At 32.4% G+C, this 21,098-nt stretch overlaps 1 protein-coding gene across 1 annotated transcript; it reads right to left on the minus strand.

The window, feature by feature from the left end:
• Positions 1–396: 396 nt before the first annotated feature.
• LOC125559784 lies at positions 397–3,369 on the minus strand. The gene is made up of 6 exons (XM_048721469.1): positions 2,917–3,369; positions 2,412–2,472; positions 2,029–2,256; positions 1,680–1,784; positions 1,079–1,212; positions 397–877 (listed from the first exon to the last, which is right to left on the minus strand). The coding sequence occupies exons 2-6, from the start codon at positions 2,445–2,447 to the stop codon at positions 397–399; spliced, it is 984 nt and encodes a 327-aa protein (XP_048577426.1). The 5' UTR covers positions 2,448–2,472; positions 2,917–3,369.
• Between the last annotated feature and the right edge of the window lie 17,729 nt (positions 3,370–21,098).

The raw sequence follows: 21,098 nt of genomic DNA on the forward strand, positions 1-21,098 counted from the left end.
TCTGAGAGATTATTTGTACATGTAATAATAATAATAATAATAATAATAATAATAATAATAATAATAATAATAATAATAATAATAATAATAATAATAATAATAATAATAATAATAATAATAATAATAATAATAATAATAATAATAATAATAATAATAATAATAATAATAATACTAATAATAATAATAATAATAATAATAATAATAATAATAATAATAATAATAATAATAATACTAATAATAATAATAATAATAATAATAATAATAATAATAATAATAATAATAATAATAATAATAATAATAATAATAAAAAGGTAAGGATTATCACTTTTCCTCCCAGGTAACCAAACAGAATGCATCCTCATCAAATCACTATCCACAGTCCTTCACAGTATGTTATCAGTTGTTCCCTAAGACCGCCCTGTGTATTTTTTTCAATGATGTGGTCAATTTGTAGAGGCCGGGAGAGTTTTTAATCTCTTTCACTTGGACGGGAACTAAGGCATCTACGCTTTCTATCCAGCTGGCTTCATCGTAGTGAAAAGCGTACAGGCCTTTTTCCGCAGTGGCCTTGAACCACAGTAGCGAAGCCTTTCTACCGGGCATGAGGTTCTGAATTCTAGCTAGCAGAATGTTCGGATTTGCCAGAGTGCTGCCTTCTACTGTGAGAGCAACCCAGCTACCTTCATCAAGCCCTGCATTTCTGTCGGACGGCTGAGCTGATAGTGACTCGATTGTATTTTCTGCTAATTCTGAAGCAAGGCTGACAGCCAAACTCTTCTTTTCGCTGGAATTTCTACGGTCATATGTGAGTTGAGCTTGCTTCCTTGTGTGTCTCAAGGCCGACGCCAAACTGTCTTTCATTGCGTCGGTGCACTGGCTGATAAAACAAAAGAAAGAAAGTCCTGGTTGTGAATTTTGCTTGCGGTGTGTAATTACTAATAGTTCTAAGTTATCCTTACAGAATCGTTTTATTCGTGAAGAAAATGGCTGATAAACACAGCATGGTGCCGTCCAGAGTCTTGTGGGGGAGTGAGTGATAATAGTCTGCAATGTCATCTACTTAGCATGGAATTCTCACCTGTCCCCATAACAATAAGTCACGAAGGAGCTTCTCAGAAGGTGCAAGTTGACACTCACTCCTGTTAGGTGGTAAAAGACAGACTTCATGTGGGTTGAGAATGCGGGACCACTAAAGGGTTTTCCTTTATCTGTCTAAAAACAAAAAGAAGTAAAGAATCACTCATCAATTCAATATCAATTCAAATGCAATGTTTTTTTTCCATGTAACCCCCCCCTCCCCCCCTCCCCCCAAATTAGGGGGTTATAAAATGACCCCACAAAGGGATAGTAGTTGTTTTAAATGCTTTCATAGTCACCCTATGTAGGATTGTTAGATGTTCAAAATATTAATTCACCACCAAAACTAACCCTTCCTAGGATTGTAATGAGAGTATAACCTTTCCTGGGATGAGTGATGATGTACAAAATGTCTTGTTGGGGTGAGACAATTGGTTGAGATAACTTTTCAAAGATGACTATTTCGCTGGATTACTTTAGAAAGATAATTCGCAACCTTATAAGAATTAGGGTCCCATGTTCTATCCAACAATAACTAGTTCCAAGAAGATCAGTGAGCCCTTTGAAGAAATATAATTGGAAACTGAAGAGTCATAACTTACCAGGAGAAGAAAATTGTTGGTTGTGCCATCGTCAGAGGCGTCGAGAAGAATATCTCTGTATTTGTCCAGATATTCCCTTATGATGACGTTCAATCTGTGATCTTCCTGAAAGTGAAAAAAAAAGAGAGTCAGCTAATATGATCACGTCACGGAGTCTACACAGAGTACTTAAGTAGAAAATATGTGAAAACAGTAGTAGCACACATAAAATTCCATTTGTGATAAGAAGAAGATTAAATGGTTACTTTATTATAGTTTAAACAAATAATCGTGTTTTCCCATATGCTGTTGTCACGCAATCTACAAGCACATGTCAAAATAAAGGATAAATCACAAATGAAAGACTTACTGGCAAATTTGTGACATCAACCCCATGAGAGCCATATGTTTTGTAATCCTCGAATCTGAACATGAGGGTGCCATCTGAATTCAAGACTAATGAATTCAGTCCCTGGACGTGTTCTCTGTCACCGGACGGGGCAATTCGCAGTGTCCGGATCTCTTGTCCTCTGGAAGGAGGTATCAATACGAAAAGCGCGATCGACAGCAGATTCCTGCTCTCCCTAGCCTTGGCACTCTAGACAAATCAAAGCAAACTTTTTTTAGCAAAATTGTGAGTCGAGTTCCGCTACCGCCGACCCAAGACGGTATGCCTAGGCCTTTCCAACAATGCAGTGCAATGCCCACAAATTACAGCTTTCACACATCAGGACTGCTGGTTGAAATCGTTACCTGTGAGCGTGCCATGTCAAATCTTTCTGTCTGCATGTCCACACAATGAATCACCTCATCCCTGCAATGAATCACATGAAACCATTAGTAACCAGTTTCAAGTTCTCTGGGTTCTGTGAGAGATAGCTAGCCGTGATACGGGGAGCTGTTGCCTACTCTTATGAATAGCACACAGTCATCCCCCCCTTTAAATTCTAAGTGAAGTGTTAGGAGACACGCACTGAATCACCTCATCCCTGCAATGAATCACATGAAACCGTGAGTAACCAGTTTCAAGTTCTCTGGGTTCTGAGAGAGGTAACTGTTCCTTACTTCTACGAATAGCAAACAGGTATCCCCTCCCTATAAATTGTAAGTGAAGTGTTAGGAGACTGTTAAAGAGTGGAAATGCAGGCGAAACAAGTTCTATCCACTTTCAACCCCAACCTCCAGTCCAGAACTGAACCCAGAGCCGGATTCGAACTAGTTATTCGAACTACTTATTGGATTTATCATTGCAGCATACCATGGCAACCACTTATTTGCATTGACAAGGTCCTCTTGCGTGGGCTGCGCAGCGCGGGCCTGCCTCTGAAACGCATTGCAGGCACCCCTCAGCTGCGAAACGACTTTGACATCCCTGTAGAGGGTGACGGCGTGTTCTCGGTTCAAGAATTTTGCTGGGTAGATCAAGGAGGCAGCGTGATTGGCTGAAGTAAAGAATGATATAATAATGGCGTATGTTGTAACATATCATTAACACAGTCCAACATCTATTAAGCGAGTGTAAATCCCCGACATTAAATAACAACCGTTACAATATAAACATCAGTAGCAACCATGTTAACCCTGACATGAGCGCTCTTTCCAAATGTTAAACCCGGGACTTTCCACCGAATCACACACCACGACACAAGGGTAAAAACAGATATATTCGGTATCAGTCGTCTTGCATACAACTCTCTTCGAAATCCGTAATTGTCCAGTTACACAATAGCGCGATCAAATATCAGATTGCTCTATCCGGCGATACTTACTTAAGCATACTTATTACTACTAAGTTTTGCGAAATGTGAATTTAGCATTCTAGACCGACCGCAGTTGTTAAAAAGCAGATGAATTGAACATGCTCACCTAGGGTAGACGATGCAAGCTTCCTGTCCGTCTGCAACGAGAAATGTTTAGCTCAGTTTTACGTTCGCTCGCGTCGTGTCGGTTCCAAAAATTCAAAACATGCCGCCGCCATTTTTAAAAGGAAGAATTGGGAGGGAGGCCTGGGTACTAGTACCGAGTTTCTTCGCGACGCGCTGACACCACTTCGACGCGACGCGCAAATTATTGATTAAGCATATTTTCGACGGACTTACCTTTAAATAATCCAGATACCTTTCGAGTAACCGTGTTCTTAAAAATAGATCTGGGCTGATGTCTTTGTAATAAAGCGTGTCTCTACAGAACCCAAGATAACCTAGGGGGGGAGGGAATATAAGTCGTCACAAGTTGTTGTCATGGTAACAGCTAGCAGCAAGGTGCGAAATCTGACTCTAAAAGAACGCTTACGCATGAAACTCACGAGACAAAATAAAACTTACATAGAATTCTCTCATTTGCCTTCGTCCAGGTCGAGGGAGAAATGGGCGACCCTTTTCTTTCCAAATTAATGTCTTTGGTGAAAAAAACCTTAACATCTCTTAAAAGCTTAGCCATCTCCGTTGTGAGTTCAGCGATCGGTATGGCATATTTTCGCGAAGAACGTTCATCCGCATGCACTTTTTTTTTTGCTGTGTCGTCTGTTGAGGCCTGCGGGTCAGTAGCGGTGCTTTCATCGGCGGGCACGTGATTCTCCGTTTCTTCACTGTCATCTGTGATACTGTCATACTGGACCAAGCCCGCGGCCTGCGCCATCGTGTGCTGTGGTGGTGACGTCATCACTTCAATGAAGCAATAATCAGAGATCCTAGCGTGAAGGTTAGATCGAGACGATTTTGCGGTAGTGCACACGTGAAGCCGACTTTGAATTCACCTTGACAACGCGTCGTTTTTAGCGTGGCCTGTAAGGTGTCTTCCGAGATGCCTTACGGTCTTATTGTTCTCACTGATGATCACTGATGATCACTGATGATCACTGATGATCACTGATGATCACTGATGATCACTGATGATCACTGATGATCACTGATGATCACTGATGATCACTGATGATCACTGATGATCACTGATGATCACTGATGATCACTGATGATCACTGATGATCACTGATGATCACTGATGATCACTGATGATCACTGATGATCACTGATGATCACTGATGATCACTGATGATCACTGATGATCACTGATGATCACTGATGATCACTGATGATCACTGATGATCACTGATGATCACTGATGATCACTGATGATCACTGATGATCACTGATGATCACTGATGATCACTGATGATCACTGATGATCACTGATGATCACTGATGATCACTGATGATCACTGATGATCACTGATGATCACTGATGATCACTGATGATCACTGATGATCACTGATGATCACTGATGATCACTGATGATCACTGATGATCACTGATGATCACTGATGATCACTGATGATCACTGATGATCACTGATGATCACTGATGATCACTGATGATCACTGATGATCACTGATGATCACTGATGATCACTGATGATCACTGATGATCACTGATGATCACTGATGATCACTGATGATCACTGATGATCACTGATGATCACTGATGATCACTGATGATCACTGATGATCACTGATGATCACTGATGATCACTGATGATCACTGATGATCACTGATGATCACTGATGATCACTGATGATCACTGATGATCACTGATGATCACTGATGATCACTGATGATCACTGATGATCACTGATGATCACTGATGATCACTGATGATCACTGATGATCACTGATGATCACTGATGATCACTGATGATCACTGATGATCACTGATGATCACTGATGATCACTGATGATCACTGATGATCACTGATGATCACTGATGATCACTGATGATCACTGATGATCACTGATGATCACTGATGATCACTGATGATCACTGATGATCACTGATGATCACTGATGATCACTGATGATCACTGATGATCACTGATGATCACTGATGATCACTGATGATCACTGATGATCACTGATGATCACTGATGATCACTGATGATCACTGATGATCACTGATGATCACTGATGATCACTGATGATCACTGATGATCACTGATGATCACTGATGATCACTGATGATCACTGATGATCACTGATGATCACTGATGATCACTGATGATCACTGATGATCACTGATGATCACTGATGATCACTGATGATCACTGATGATCACTGATGATCACTGATGATCACTGATGATCACTGATGATCACTGATGATCACTGATGATCACTGATGATCACTGATGATCACTGATGATCACTGATGATCACTGATGATCACTGATGATCACTGATGATCACTGATGATCACTGATGATCACTGATGATCACTGATGATCACTGATGATCACTGATGATCACTGATGATCACTGATGATCACTGATGATCACTGATGATCACTGATGATCACTGATGATCACTGATGATCACTGATGATCACTGATGATCACTGATGATCACTGATGATCACTGATGATCACTGATGATCACTGATGATCACTGATGATCACTGATGATCACTGATGATCACTGATGATCACTGATGATCACTGATGATCACTGATGATCACTGATGATCACTGATGATCACTGATGATCACTGATGATCACTGATGATCACTGATGATCACTGATGATCACTGATGATCACTGATGATCACTGATGATCACTGATGATCACTGATGATCACTGATGATCACTGATGATCACTGATGATCACTGATGATCACTGATGATCACTGATGATCACTGATGATCACTGATGATCACTGATGATCACTGATGATCACTGATGATCACTGATGATCACTGATGATCACTGATGATCACTGATGATCACTGATGATCACTGATGATCACTGATGATCACTGATGATCACTGATGATCACTGATGATCACTGATGATCACTGATGAGCACTGATGAGCACTGATGAGCACTGATGAGCACTGATGATCACTGATGATCACTGATGATCACTGATGAGCACTGATGAGCACTGATGATCACTGATGAGCACTGATGATCACTGATGAGCACTGATGAGCACTGATGAGCACTGATGAGCACTGATGAGCACTGATGAGCACTGATGAGCACTGATGAGCACTGATGAGCACTGATTAGCACTGATGAGCACTGATGAGCAATGATGAGCAATGATGAGCAATGATGAGCAATGATGAGCAATGATGAGCAATGATGGGCAATGATGAGCAATGATGAGCAATGATGAGCAATGATGAGCAATGATGAGCAATGATGAGCAATGATGAGCAATGATGAGCAATGATGAGCAATGATGAGCAATGATGAGCAATGATGAGCAATGATGAGCAATGATGAGCAATGATGAGCAATGATGAGCAATGATGAGCAATGATGAGCAATGATGAGCAATGATGAGCAATGATGAGCAATGATGAGCAATGATGAGCAATGATGAGCAATGATGAGCAATGATGAGCAATGATGAGCAATGATGAGCAATGATGAGCAATGATGAGCAATGATGAGCAATGATGAGCAATGATGAGCAATGATGAGCAATGATGAGCAATGATGAGCAATGATGAGCAATGATGAGCAATGATGAGCAATGATGAGCAATGATGAGCAATGATGAGCAATGATGAGCAATGATGAGCAATGATGAGCAATGATGAGCAATGATGAGCAATGATGAGCAATGATGAGCAATGATGAGCAATGATGAGCAATGATGAGCAATGATGAGCAATGATGAGCAATGATGAGCAATGATGAGCAATGATGAGCAATGATGAGCAATGATGAGCAATGATGAGCAATGATGAGCAATGATGAGCAATGATGAGCAATGATGAGCAATGATGAGCAATGATGAGCAATGATGAGCAATGATGAGCAATGATGAGCAATGATGAGCAATGATGAGCAATGATGAGCAATGATGAGCAATGATGAGCAATGATGAGCAATGATGAGCAATGATGAGCAATGATGAGCAATGATGAGCAATGATGAGCAATGATGAGCAATGATGAGCAATGATGAGCAATGATGAGCAATGATGAGCAATGATGAGCAATGATGAGCAATGATGAGCAATGATGAGCAATGATGAGCAATGATGAGCAATGATGAGCAATGATGAGCAATGATGAGCAATGATGAGCAATGATGAGCAATGATGAGCAATGATGAGCAATGATGAGCAATGATGAGCAATGATGAGCAATGATGAGCAATGATGAGCAATGATGAGCAATGATGAGCAATGATGAGCAATGATGAGCAATGATGAGCAATGATGAGCAATGATGAGCAATGATGAGCAATGATGAGCAATGATGAGCAATGATGAGCAATGATGAGCAATGATGAGCAATGATGAGCAATGATGAGCAATGATGAGCAATGATGAGCAATGATGAGCAATGATGAGCAATGATGAGCAATGATGAGCAATGATGAGCAATGATGAGCAATGATGAGCAATGATGAGCAATGATGAGCAATGATGAGCAATGATGAGCAATGATGAGCAATGATGAGCAATGATGAGCAATGATGAGCAATGATGAGCAATGATGAGCAATGATGAGCAATGATGAGCAATGATGAGCAATGATGAGCAATGATGAGCAATGATGAGCAATGATGAGCAATGATGAGCAATGATGAGCAATGATGAGCAATGATGAGCAATGATGAGCAATGATGAGCAATGATGAGCAATGATGAGCAATGATGAGCAATGATGAGCAATGATGAGCAATGATGAGCAATGATGAGCAATGATGAGCAATGATGAGCAATGATGAGCAATGATGAGCAATGATGAGCAATGATGAGCAATGATGAGCAATGATGAGCAATGATGAGCAATGATGAGCAATGATGAGCAATGATGAGCAATGATGAGCAATGATGAGCAATGATGAGCAATGATGAGCAATGATGAGCAATGATGAGCAATGATGAGCAATGATGAGCAATGATGAGCAATGATGAGCAATGATGAGTAATGATGAGTAATGATGATTAATGATGAGTAATGATGATTAATGATGATGAATGATGATTAATGATGATGAATGATGATGAATGATGATGATTAATGATGATTAATGATGATTAATGATGATTAATGATGAGTAATGATGAGTAATGATGATTAATGATGATTAATGATGATTAATGATGGGTAATGATGATTAATGATGGGTAATGATGGGTAATGATGGGTAATGATGGGTAATGATGGGTAATGATGGGTAATGATGGGTAATGATGGGTAATGATGGGTAATGATGGGTAATGATGGGTAATGATGAGTAATGATGAGTAATGATGATTAATGATGATTAATGATGATTAATGATGATTAATGATGATTAATGATGATTAATGATGATTAATGATGATTAATGATGATTGATGATGAGTAATGACGATTGATGATGAGTAATGATGAGTAATGATGAGTAATGATGAGTAATGATGATTAATGATGATTAATGATGATTAATGATGAGTAATGATGAGTAATGATGAGTAATGATGAGTAATGATGAGTAATGATGAGTAATGATGAGTAATGATGAGTAATGATGAGTAATGATGAGTAATGATGAGTAATGATGAGTAATGATGAGTAATGATGATTAATGATGATTAATGATGATTAATGATGATTAATGATGATTAATGATGATTAATGATGATTAATGATGATTAATGATGATTAATGATGATTAATGATGATTAATGATGATTAATGATGATTAATAATGATTAATGATGATTAATGATGATTAATGATGATTAATGGTGATTAATGATGATTAATGGTGAGTAATGGTGAGTAATGGTGAGTAATGGTGAGTAATGGTGAGTAATGGTGAGTAATGGTGAGTAATGACGATTAATGACGATTAATGACAATTAATGACGATTAATGACAATTAATGACGATTACTGACGATTAATGACGATTAATGACGATTAATGACGATTAATGACGATTAATGATGAGTAATGACGATTAATGATGAGTAATGACGATTAATGATGAGTAATGATGAGTAATGATGAGTAATGATGAGTAATGATGATAAATGATGATAAATGATGATTAATGATGATTAAAGATGATTAATGATGATTAAAGATGATTAAAGATGATTAAAGATGATTAAAGATGAGTAATGATGATTGATGATGAGTAATGATGAGTAATGATGAGTAATGATGAGTAATGATGAGTAATGATGAGTAATGATGAGTAATGATGAGTAATGATGAGTAATGATGAGTAATGATGATTAATGATGAGTAATGATGATTAATGATGATAAATGATGATAAATGATGATTAATGATGATAAATGATGAGTAATGATGATTAATGATGAGTAATGATGATTAATGATGAGTAATGATGATTGATGATGAGTAATGATGATTGATGATGAGTAATGATGAGTAATGATGAGTAATGATGAGTAATGATGAGTAATGATGAGTAATGATGAGTAATGATGAGTAATGATGAGTAATGATGAGTAATGATGAGTAATGATGAGTAATGATGAGTAATGATGAGTAATGATGAGTAATGATGAGTAATGATGAGTAATGTCGAGTAATGATGATTAATGTCGAGTAATGATGATTAATGTCGAGTAATGATGATTTATGTCGAGTAATGATGATTAATGTCGAGTAATGATGATTAATGTCGAGTAATGATGATTAATGTCGAGTAATGATGATTAATGTCGAGTAATGATGATTAATGTCGAGTAATGATGATTAATGTCGAGTAATGATGATTAATGTCGAGTAATGATGAGTAATGTCGATTAATGATGAGTAATGTCGATTAATGATGAGTAATGTCGATTAATGATGAGTAATGTCGATTAATGATGAGTAATGTCGATTAATGATGAGTAATGTCGATTAATGATGAGTAATGTCGATTAATGATGAGTAATGTCGATTAATGATGAGTAATGTCGATTAATGATGAGTAATGTCGATTAATGATGAGTAATGTCGATTAATGATGAGTAATGTCGATTAATGATGAGTAATGATGAGTAATGTCGATTAATGATGATTAATGATGATTAATGATGATTAATGTCGATTAATGTCGATTAATGATGATTAATGTCGATTAATGTCGATTAATGTCGATTAATGATGATTAATGTCGATTAATGTCGATTAATGTCGATTAATGTCGATTAATGTCGATTAATGTCGATTAATGTCGATTAATGTCGATTAATGTCGATTAATGTCGATTAATGATGATTAATGTCGATTAATGATGATTAATGATGAGTAATGATGATTAATGATGATTAATGATGATTAATGATGAGTAATGATGAGTAATGATGAGTAATGATGAGTAATGATGAGTAATGATGAGTAATGATGAGTAATGATGATTAATGATGATTAATGATGAGTAATGATGATTAATGATGAGTAATGATGATTAATGATGAGTAATGATGATTAATGATGAGTAATGATGAGTAATGATGATTAATGATGAGTAATGATGATTAATGATGAGTAATGATGAGTAATGATGAGTAATGATGATTAATGATGATTAATGATGATTAATGATGAGTAATGGTGATTAATGGTGATTAATGATGATTAATGATGAGTAATGATGATTAATGATGAGTAATGATGATTAATGATGATTAATGATGATTAATGTCGATTAATGTCGATTAATGATGATTAATGTCGATTAATGATGAGTAATGTCGATTAATGATGAGTAATGATGAGTAATGATGAGTAATGATGAGTAATGATGAGTAATGATGAGTAATGATGAGTAATGATGAGTAATGATGAGTAATGATGAGTAATGATGAGTAATGATGATTAATGATGATTAATGATGATTAATGATGATTAATGATGATTAATGATGATTAATGATGATTAATGATGATTAATGATGATTAATGATGATTAATGATGATTAATGATGATTAATAATGATTAATGATGATTAATGATGATTAATGATGATTAATGGTGATTAATGATGATTAATGGTGAGTAATGGTGAGTAATGGTGAGTAATGGTGAGTAATGGTGAGTAATGGTGAGTAATGGTGAGTAATGACGATTAATGACGATTAATGACAATTAATGACGATTAATGACAATTAATGACGATTACTGACGATTAATGACGATTAATGACGATTAATGACGATTAATGACGATTAATGATGAGTAATGACGATTAATGATGAGTAATGACGATTAATGATGAGTAATGATGAGTAATGATGAGTAATGATGAGTAATGATGATAAATGATGATAAATGATGATTAATGATGATTAAAGATGATTAATGATGATTAAAGATGATTAAAGATGATTAAAGATGATTAAAGATGAGTAATGATGATTGATGATGAGTAATGATGAGTAATGATGAGTAATGATGAGTAATGATGAGTAATGATGAGTAATGATGAGTAATGATGAGTAATGATGAGTAATGATGAGTAATGATGATTAATGATGAGTAATGATGATTAATGATGATAAATGATGATAAATGATGATTAATGATGATAAATGATGAGTAATGATGATTAATGATGAGTAATGATGATTAATGATGAGTAATGATGATTGATGATGAGTAATGATGATTGATGATGAGTAATGATGAGTAATGATGAGTAATGATGAGTAATGATGACTAATGATGAGTAATGATGAGTAATGATGAGTAATGATGAGTAATGATGAGTAATGATGAGTAATGATGAGTAATGATGAGTAATGATGAGTAATGATGAGTAATGATGAGTAATGATGAGTAATGATGAGTAATGTCGAGTAATGATGATTAATGTCGAGTAATGATGATTAATGTCGAGTAATGATGATTTATGTCGAGTAATGATGATTAATGTCGAGTAATGATGATTAATGTCGAGTAATGATGATTAATGTCGAGTAATGATGATTAATGTCGAGTAATGATGATTAATGTCGAGTAATGATGATTAATGTCGAGTAATGATGATTAATGTCGAGTAATGATGAGTAATGTCGATTAATGATGAGTAATGTCGATTAATGATGAGTAATGTCGATTAATGATGAGTAATGTCGATTAATGATGAGTAATGTCGATTAATGATGAGTAATGTCGATTAATGATGAGTAATGTCGATTAATGATGAGTAATGTCGATTAATGATGAGTAATGTCGATTAATGATGAGTAATGTCGATTAATGATGAGTAATGTCGATTAATGATGAGTAATGTCGATTAATGATGAGTAATGTCGATTAATGATGAGTAATGATGAGTAATGTCGATTAATGATGATTAATGATGATTAATGATGATTAATGTCGATTAATGTCGATTAATGATGATTAATGTCGATTAATGTCGATTAATGTCGATTAATGTCGATTAATGATGATTAATGTCGATTAATGTCGATTAATGTCGATTAATGTCGATTAATGTCGATTAATGTCGATTAATGTCGATTAATGTCGATTAATGTCGATTAATGTCGATTAATGATGATTAATGTCGATTAATGATGATTAATGATGAGTAATGATGATTAATGATGATTAATGATGATTAATGATGAGTAATGATGAGTAATGATGAGTAATGATGAGTAATGATGAGTAATGATGAGTAATGATGAGTAATGATGATTAATGATGATTAATGATGAGTAATGATGATTAGTGATGAGTAATGATGATTAATGATGAGTAATGATGATTAATGATGAGTAATGATGAGTAATGATGATTAATGATGAGTAATGATGATTAATGATGAGTAATGATGAGTAATGATGAGTAATGATGATTAATGATGATTAATGATGATTAATGATGAGTAATGGTGATTAATGGTGATTAATGATGATTAATGATGAGTAATGATGATTAATGATGAGTAATGATGATTAATGATGATTAATGATGATTAATGTCGATTAATGTCGATTAATGATGATTAATGTCGATTAATGATGAGTAATGTCGATTAATGATGAGTAATGATGAGTAATGATGAGTAATGATGATTAATGATGATTAATGATGATTAATGATGATTAATGATGATTAATGATCAGTAATGATGAGTAATGATGATTAATGATGATTAATGATGATTAATGATGAGTAATGATGAGTAATGATGAGTAATGATGAGTAATGATGAGTAATGATGATTAATGATGATTAATGATGATTAATGATGATTAATGATGATTAATGATGATTAATGATGATTAATGATGATTAATGATGATTAATTGTGATTAATGATGATTAATGGTGATTAATGGTGATTAATGATGATTAATGATGATTAATGATGATTAATGATGATTAATGATGATTAATGATGATTAATGGTGATTAATGATGATTAATGATGATTAATGGTGATTAATGATGAGTAATGATGAGTAATGATGATTAATGATGAGTAATGATGATTAATGATGAGTAATGATGATTAATGATGATTAATGATGATTAATGATGATTAATGATGATTAATGATGATTAATGATGATTAATGATGATTAATGTCGATTAATGTCGATTAATGTCGATTAATGTCGATTAATGTCGATTAATGTCGATTAATGATGAGTAATGATGAGTAATGATGAGTAATGATGATTAATGATGATTAATGATGAGTAATGATGAGTAATGATGATTAATGATGATTAATGATGATTAATGATGAGTAATGATGATTAATGATGATTAATGATGAGTAATGATGAGTAATGATGAGTAATGGTGATTAATGATGATTAATGATGATTAATGATGATTAATGATGATTAATGATGATTAATGATGAGTAATGATGATTAATGTCGATTAATGTCGATTAATGTCGATTAATGTCGATTAATGTCGATTAATGTCGATTAATGTCGATTAATGTCGATTAATGTCGATTAATGTCGATTAATGTCGATTAATGTCGATTAATGTCGATTAATGTCGATTAATGATGAGTAATGTCGATTAATGATGAGTAATGATGATTAATGATGAGTAATGATGATTAATGATGATTAATGATGATTAATGATGATTAATGATGATTAATGATGATTAATGATGATTAATGATGATTAATGATGATTAATGATGATTAATGATGATTAATGATGAGTAATGATGATTAATGATGATTAATGATGATTAATGATGAGTAATGATGATTAATGATGAGTAATGATGATTAATGATGATTAATGATGAGTAATGATGAGTAATGATGAGTAATGATGAGTAATGATGATTAATGTCGATTAATGATGATTAATGTCGATTAATGATGATTAATGTCGATTAATGATGATTAATGTCGATTAATGATGATTAATGTCGATTAATGATGATTAATGTCGATTAATGATGATTAATGTCGATTAATGATGAGTAATGTCGATTAATGATGAGTAATGATGAGTAATGATGAGTAATGATGAGTAATGATGTGTAATGATGATTAATGATGAGTAATGATGATTAATGATGAGTAATGATGAGTAATGATGAGTAATGATGAGTAATGATGAGTAATGATGATTAATGATGAGTAATGATGATTAATGGTGATTAATGATGATTAATGATGAGTAATGATGAGTAATGATGATTAATGTCGATTAATGTCGATTAATGTCGATTAATGTCGATTAATGTCGATTAATGTCGATTAATGTCGATTAATGTCGATTAATGATGAGTAATGTCGATTAATGATGAGTAATGTCGATTAATGATGAGTAATGATGAGTAATGATGATTAATGATGATTAATGATGATTAATGATGATTAATGATGATTAATGATGAGTAATGATGATTAATGATGATTAATGGTGATTAATGATGATTAATGATGAGTAATGATGAGTAATGATGATTAATGATGAGTAATGATGATTAATGATGAGTAATGATGATTAATGATGATTAATGATGATTAATGATGATTAATGTCGATTAATGATGAGTAATGTCGATTAATGATGAGTAATGTCGATTAATGATGAGTAATGTCGATTAATGATGAGTAATGATGAGTAATGATGAGTAATGATGAGTAATGATGATTAATGATGAGTAATGATGATTAATGATGAGTAATGATGAGTAATGATGATTAATGATGAGTAATGATGATTAATGATGAGTAATGATGATTAATGATGAGTAATGATGATTAATGATTAGTAATGATGAGTAATGATGATTAATGATGATTAATGATGAGTAATGATGATTAATGATGAGTAATGATGCTTAATGTCGATTAATGTCGATTAATGTCGATTAATGTCGATTAATGTCGATTAATGATGAGTAATGATGAGTAATGATGAGTAATGATGAGTAATGATGAGTAATGATGATTAATGATGATTAATGATGATTAATGATGATTAATGATGATTAATGATGATTAATGATGATTAATGATGATTAATGATGATTAATGTCGATTAATGTCGATTAATGTCGATTAATGTCGATTAATGTCGATTAATGTCGAGTAATGATGAGTAATGATGAGTAATGATGATTAATGATGAGTAATGATGAGTAATGATGAGTAATGATGATTAATGATGAGTAATGATGATTAATGATGAGTAATGATGATTAATGATGAGTAATGATGATTAATGATGAGTAATGATGATTAATGATGAGTAATGATGATTAATGATGAGTAATGATGAGTAATGGTGATTAATGATGATTAATGTCGATTAATGATGAGTAATGTCGATTAATGATGATTAATGTCGATTAATGATGATTAATGTCGATTAATGATGATTAATGATGAGTAATGATGATTAATGATGAGTAATGATGAGTAATGATGAGTAATGATGATTAATGATGATTAATGATGATTAATGATGATTAATGATGAGTAATGATGATTAATGATGATTAATGATGATTAATGATGATTAATGATGATTAATGATGATTAATGATGATTAATGATGAGTAATGATGATTAATGATGATTAATGGTGATTAATGATGATTAATGATGATTAATGGTGATTAATGATGAGTAATGATGAGTAATGATGATTAATGATGAGTAATGATGATTAATGATGAGTAATGATGATTAATGATGATTAATGATGATTAATGATGATTAATGATGATTAATGATGATTAATGATGATTAATGATGATTAATGATGATTAATGTCGATTAATGTCGATTAATGTCGATTAATGTCGATTAATGTCGATTAATGTCGATTAATGATGAGTAATGATGAGTAATGATGAGTAATGATGATTAATGATGATTAATGATGAGTAATGATGAGTAATGATGATTAATGATGATTAATGATGATTAATGATGAGTAATGATGATTAATGATGATTAATGATGAGTAATGATGAGTAATGATGAGTAATGGTGATTAATGATGATTAATGATGATTAATGATGATTAATGATGATTAATGATGATTAATGATGAGTAATGATGATTAATGTCGATTAATGTCGATTAATGTCGATTAATGTCGATTAATGTCGATTAATGTCGATTAATGTCGATTAATGTCGATTAATGTCGATTAATGTCGATTAATGTCGATTAATGTCGATTAATGTCGATTAATGTCGATTAATGTCGATTAATGTCGATTAATGATGAGTAATGTCGATTATGGATGAGTAATGATGATTAATGATGAGTAATGATGATTAATGATGATTAATGATGATTAATGATGATTAATGATGATTAATGATTATTAATGATGATTAATGATGATTAATGATGATTAATGATGATTAATGATGATTAATGATGATTAATGATGATTAATGATGATTAATGATGATTAATGATGAGTAATGATGATTAATGATGAGTAATGATGATTAATGATGATTAATGATGAGTAATGATGAGTAATGATGAGTAATGATGAGTAATGATGATTAATGTCGATTAATGATGATTAATGTCGATTAATGATGATTAATGTCGATTAATGATGATTAATGTCGATTAATGATGATTAATGTCGATTAATGATGATTAATGTCGATTAATGATGATTAATGTCGATTAATGATGAGTAATGTCGATTAATGATGAGTAATGATGAGTAATGATGAGTAATGATGAGTAATGATGTGTAATGATGATTAATGATGAGTAATGATGATTAATGATGAGTAATGATGAGTAATGATGAGTAATGATGAGTAATGATGAGTAATGATGATTAATGATGAGTAATGATGATTAATGGTGATTAATGATGATTAATGAGGAGTAATGATGAGTAATGATGATTAATGTCGATTAATGTCGATTAATGTCGATTAATGTCGATTAATGTCGATTAATGTCGATTAATGTCGATTAATGTCGATTAATGTCGATTAATGATGAGTAATGTCGATTAATGATGAGTAATGTCGATTAATGATGAGTAATGATGAGTAATGATGATTAATGATGATTAATGATGATTAATGATGATTAATGATGATTAATGATGATTAATGATGATTAATGATGATTAATGATGATTAATGATGATTAATGATGATTAATGATGATTAATGATGATTAATGATGATTAATGTCGATTAATGTCGATTAATGTCGATTAATGATGAGTAATGTCGATTAATGATGATTAATGATGAGTAATGATGATTAATGATGAGTAATGATGATTAATGATGAGTAATGATGATTAATGATGAGTAATGATGATTATTGATGAGTAATGATGATTAATGATGAGTAATGATGATTAATGATGAGTAATGATGATTAATGATGAGTAATGATGATTAATGATGAGTAATGATGATTAATGATGAGTAATGATGATTAATGATGAGTAATGATGATTAATGATGAGTAATGATGATTAATGATGAGTAATGATGATTAATGATGAGTAATGATGATTAATGATGAGTAATGATGATTAATGATGAGTAATTATGATTAATGATGAGTAATGATGATTAATGATGAGTAATGATGATTAATGATGAGTAATGTCGATTAATGATGATTAATGTCGATTAATGATGATTAATGTCGATTAATGATGATTAATGTCGATTAATGATGATTAATGTCGATTAATGATGAGTAATGTCGATTAATGATGATTAATGATGATTAATGTCGATTAATGATGATTAATGATGATTAATGATCAGTAATGATGATTAATGATGAGTAATGATGAGTAATGATGAGTAATGATGATTAATGTCGATTAATGATGATTAATGATGATTAATGTCGATTAATGTCGATTAATGTCGATTAATGTCGATTAATGATGAGTAATGTCGATTAATGATGAGTAATGATGAGTAATGATGAGTAATGATGATTAATGATGATTAATGATGAGTAATGATGATTAATGATGAGTAATGATGATTAATGATGAGTAATGATGATTAATGATGAGTAATGATGAGTAATGATGAGTAATGATGATTAATGATGAGTAATGATGAGTAATGATGAGTAATGATGAGTAATGATGAGTAATGATGAGTAATGATGAGTAATGATGAGTAATGATGAGTAATGATGAGTAATGATGATTAATGATGATTAATGATGATTAATGATGATTAATGATGATTAATGATGATTAATGATGATTAATGATGATTAATGATGATTAATGATGATTAATGGTGATTAATGATGATTACTGATGAGTAATGATGATTAATGATGAGTAATGATGATTAATGGTGATTAATGATGAGTAATGATGAGTAATGATGAGTAATGATGAGTAATGATGAGTAATGATGATTAATGATGAGTAATGATGATTAATGATGATTAATGATGAGTAATGATGATTAATGATGAGTAATGATGAGTAATGATGATTAATGATGAGTAATGATGAGTAATGATGAGTAATGATGAGTAATGATGAGTAATGATGATTGATGATGATTAATGATGAGTAATGATGATTAATGATGATTAATGTCGATTAATGATGATTAATGTCGATTAATGATGATTAATGATGATTAATGATGATTAATGATGATTAATGATGAGTAATGATGAGTAATGATGAGTAATGGTGATTAATGATGAGTAATGGTGATTAATGATGATTAATGATGAGTAATGATGATTAATGATGATTAATGATGATTAATGATGATTAATGATGATTAATGTCGATTAATGTCGATTGATGTCGATTAATGTCGATTAATGTCGATTAATGATGAGTAATGTCGATTAATGATGAGTAATGTCGATTAATGATGAGTAATGTCGATTAATGATGAGTAATGTCGATTAATGATGAGTAATGATGAGTAATGTCGAGTAATGATGAGTAATGTCGATTAATGATGAGTAATGTCGATTAATGATTAGTAATGATGAGTAATGATGATTAATGATGATTAATGTCGATTAATGATGATTAATGTCGATTAATGATGATTAATGATGAGTAATGATGATTAATGATGAGTAATGATGATTAATGATGAGTAATGATGATTAATGATGAGTAATGATGATTAATGATGAGTAATGATGAGTAATGATGAGTAATGATGAGTAATGATGAGTAATGATGAGTAATGATGAGTAATGATGAGCAATGATGAGCAATGAGGAGCAATGATGAGCAATGATGAGCAATGATGAGCAATGATGAGCAATGATGAGCAATGATGAGCAATGATGAGTAATGATGATTAATGATGATTAATGATGAGTAATGATGAGTAATGATGATTAATGATGAGTAATGATGAGTAATGATGATGAATGATGATGAATGATGATGATTAATGATGATTAATGATGATTAATGATGATTAATGATGAGTAATGATGAGTAATGATGATTAATGATGATTAATGATGATTAATGATGGGTAATGATGATTAATGATGGGTAATGATGGGTAATGATGGGTAATGATGGGTAATGATGGGTAATGATGGGTAATGATGGGTAATGATGGGTAATGATGGGTAATGATGGGTAATGATGAGTAATGATGAGTAATGATGATTAATGATGATTAATGATGATTAATGATGATTAATGATGATTAATGATGATTAATGATGATTAATGATGATTAATGATGATTGATGATGAGTAATGATGATTGATGATGAGTAATGATGAGTAATGATGAGTAATGATGAGTAATGATGATTAATGATGATTAATGATGATTAATGATGAGTAATGATGAGTAATGATGAGTAATGATGAGTAATGATGAGTAATGATGAGTAATGATGAGTAATGATGAGTAATGATGAGTAATGATGAGTAATGATGAGTAATGATGAGTAATGATGAGTAATGATGAGTAATGATGA

This window comes from Nematostella vectensis, chromosome 14, assembly GCF_932526225.1.
Source record: "Nematostella vectensis chromosome 14, jaNemVect1.1, whole genome shotgun sequence".
Lineage (NCBI taxonomy): Eukaryota > Metazoa > Cnidaria > Anthozoa > Actiniaria > Edwardsiidae > Nematostella > Nematostella vectensis.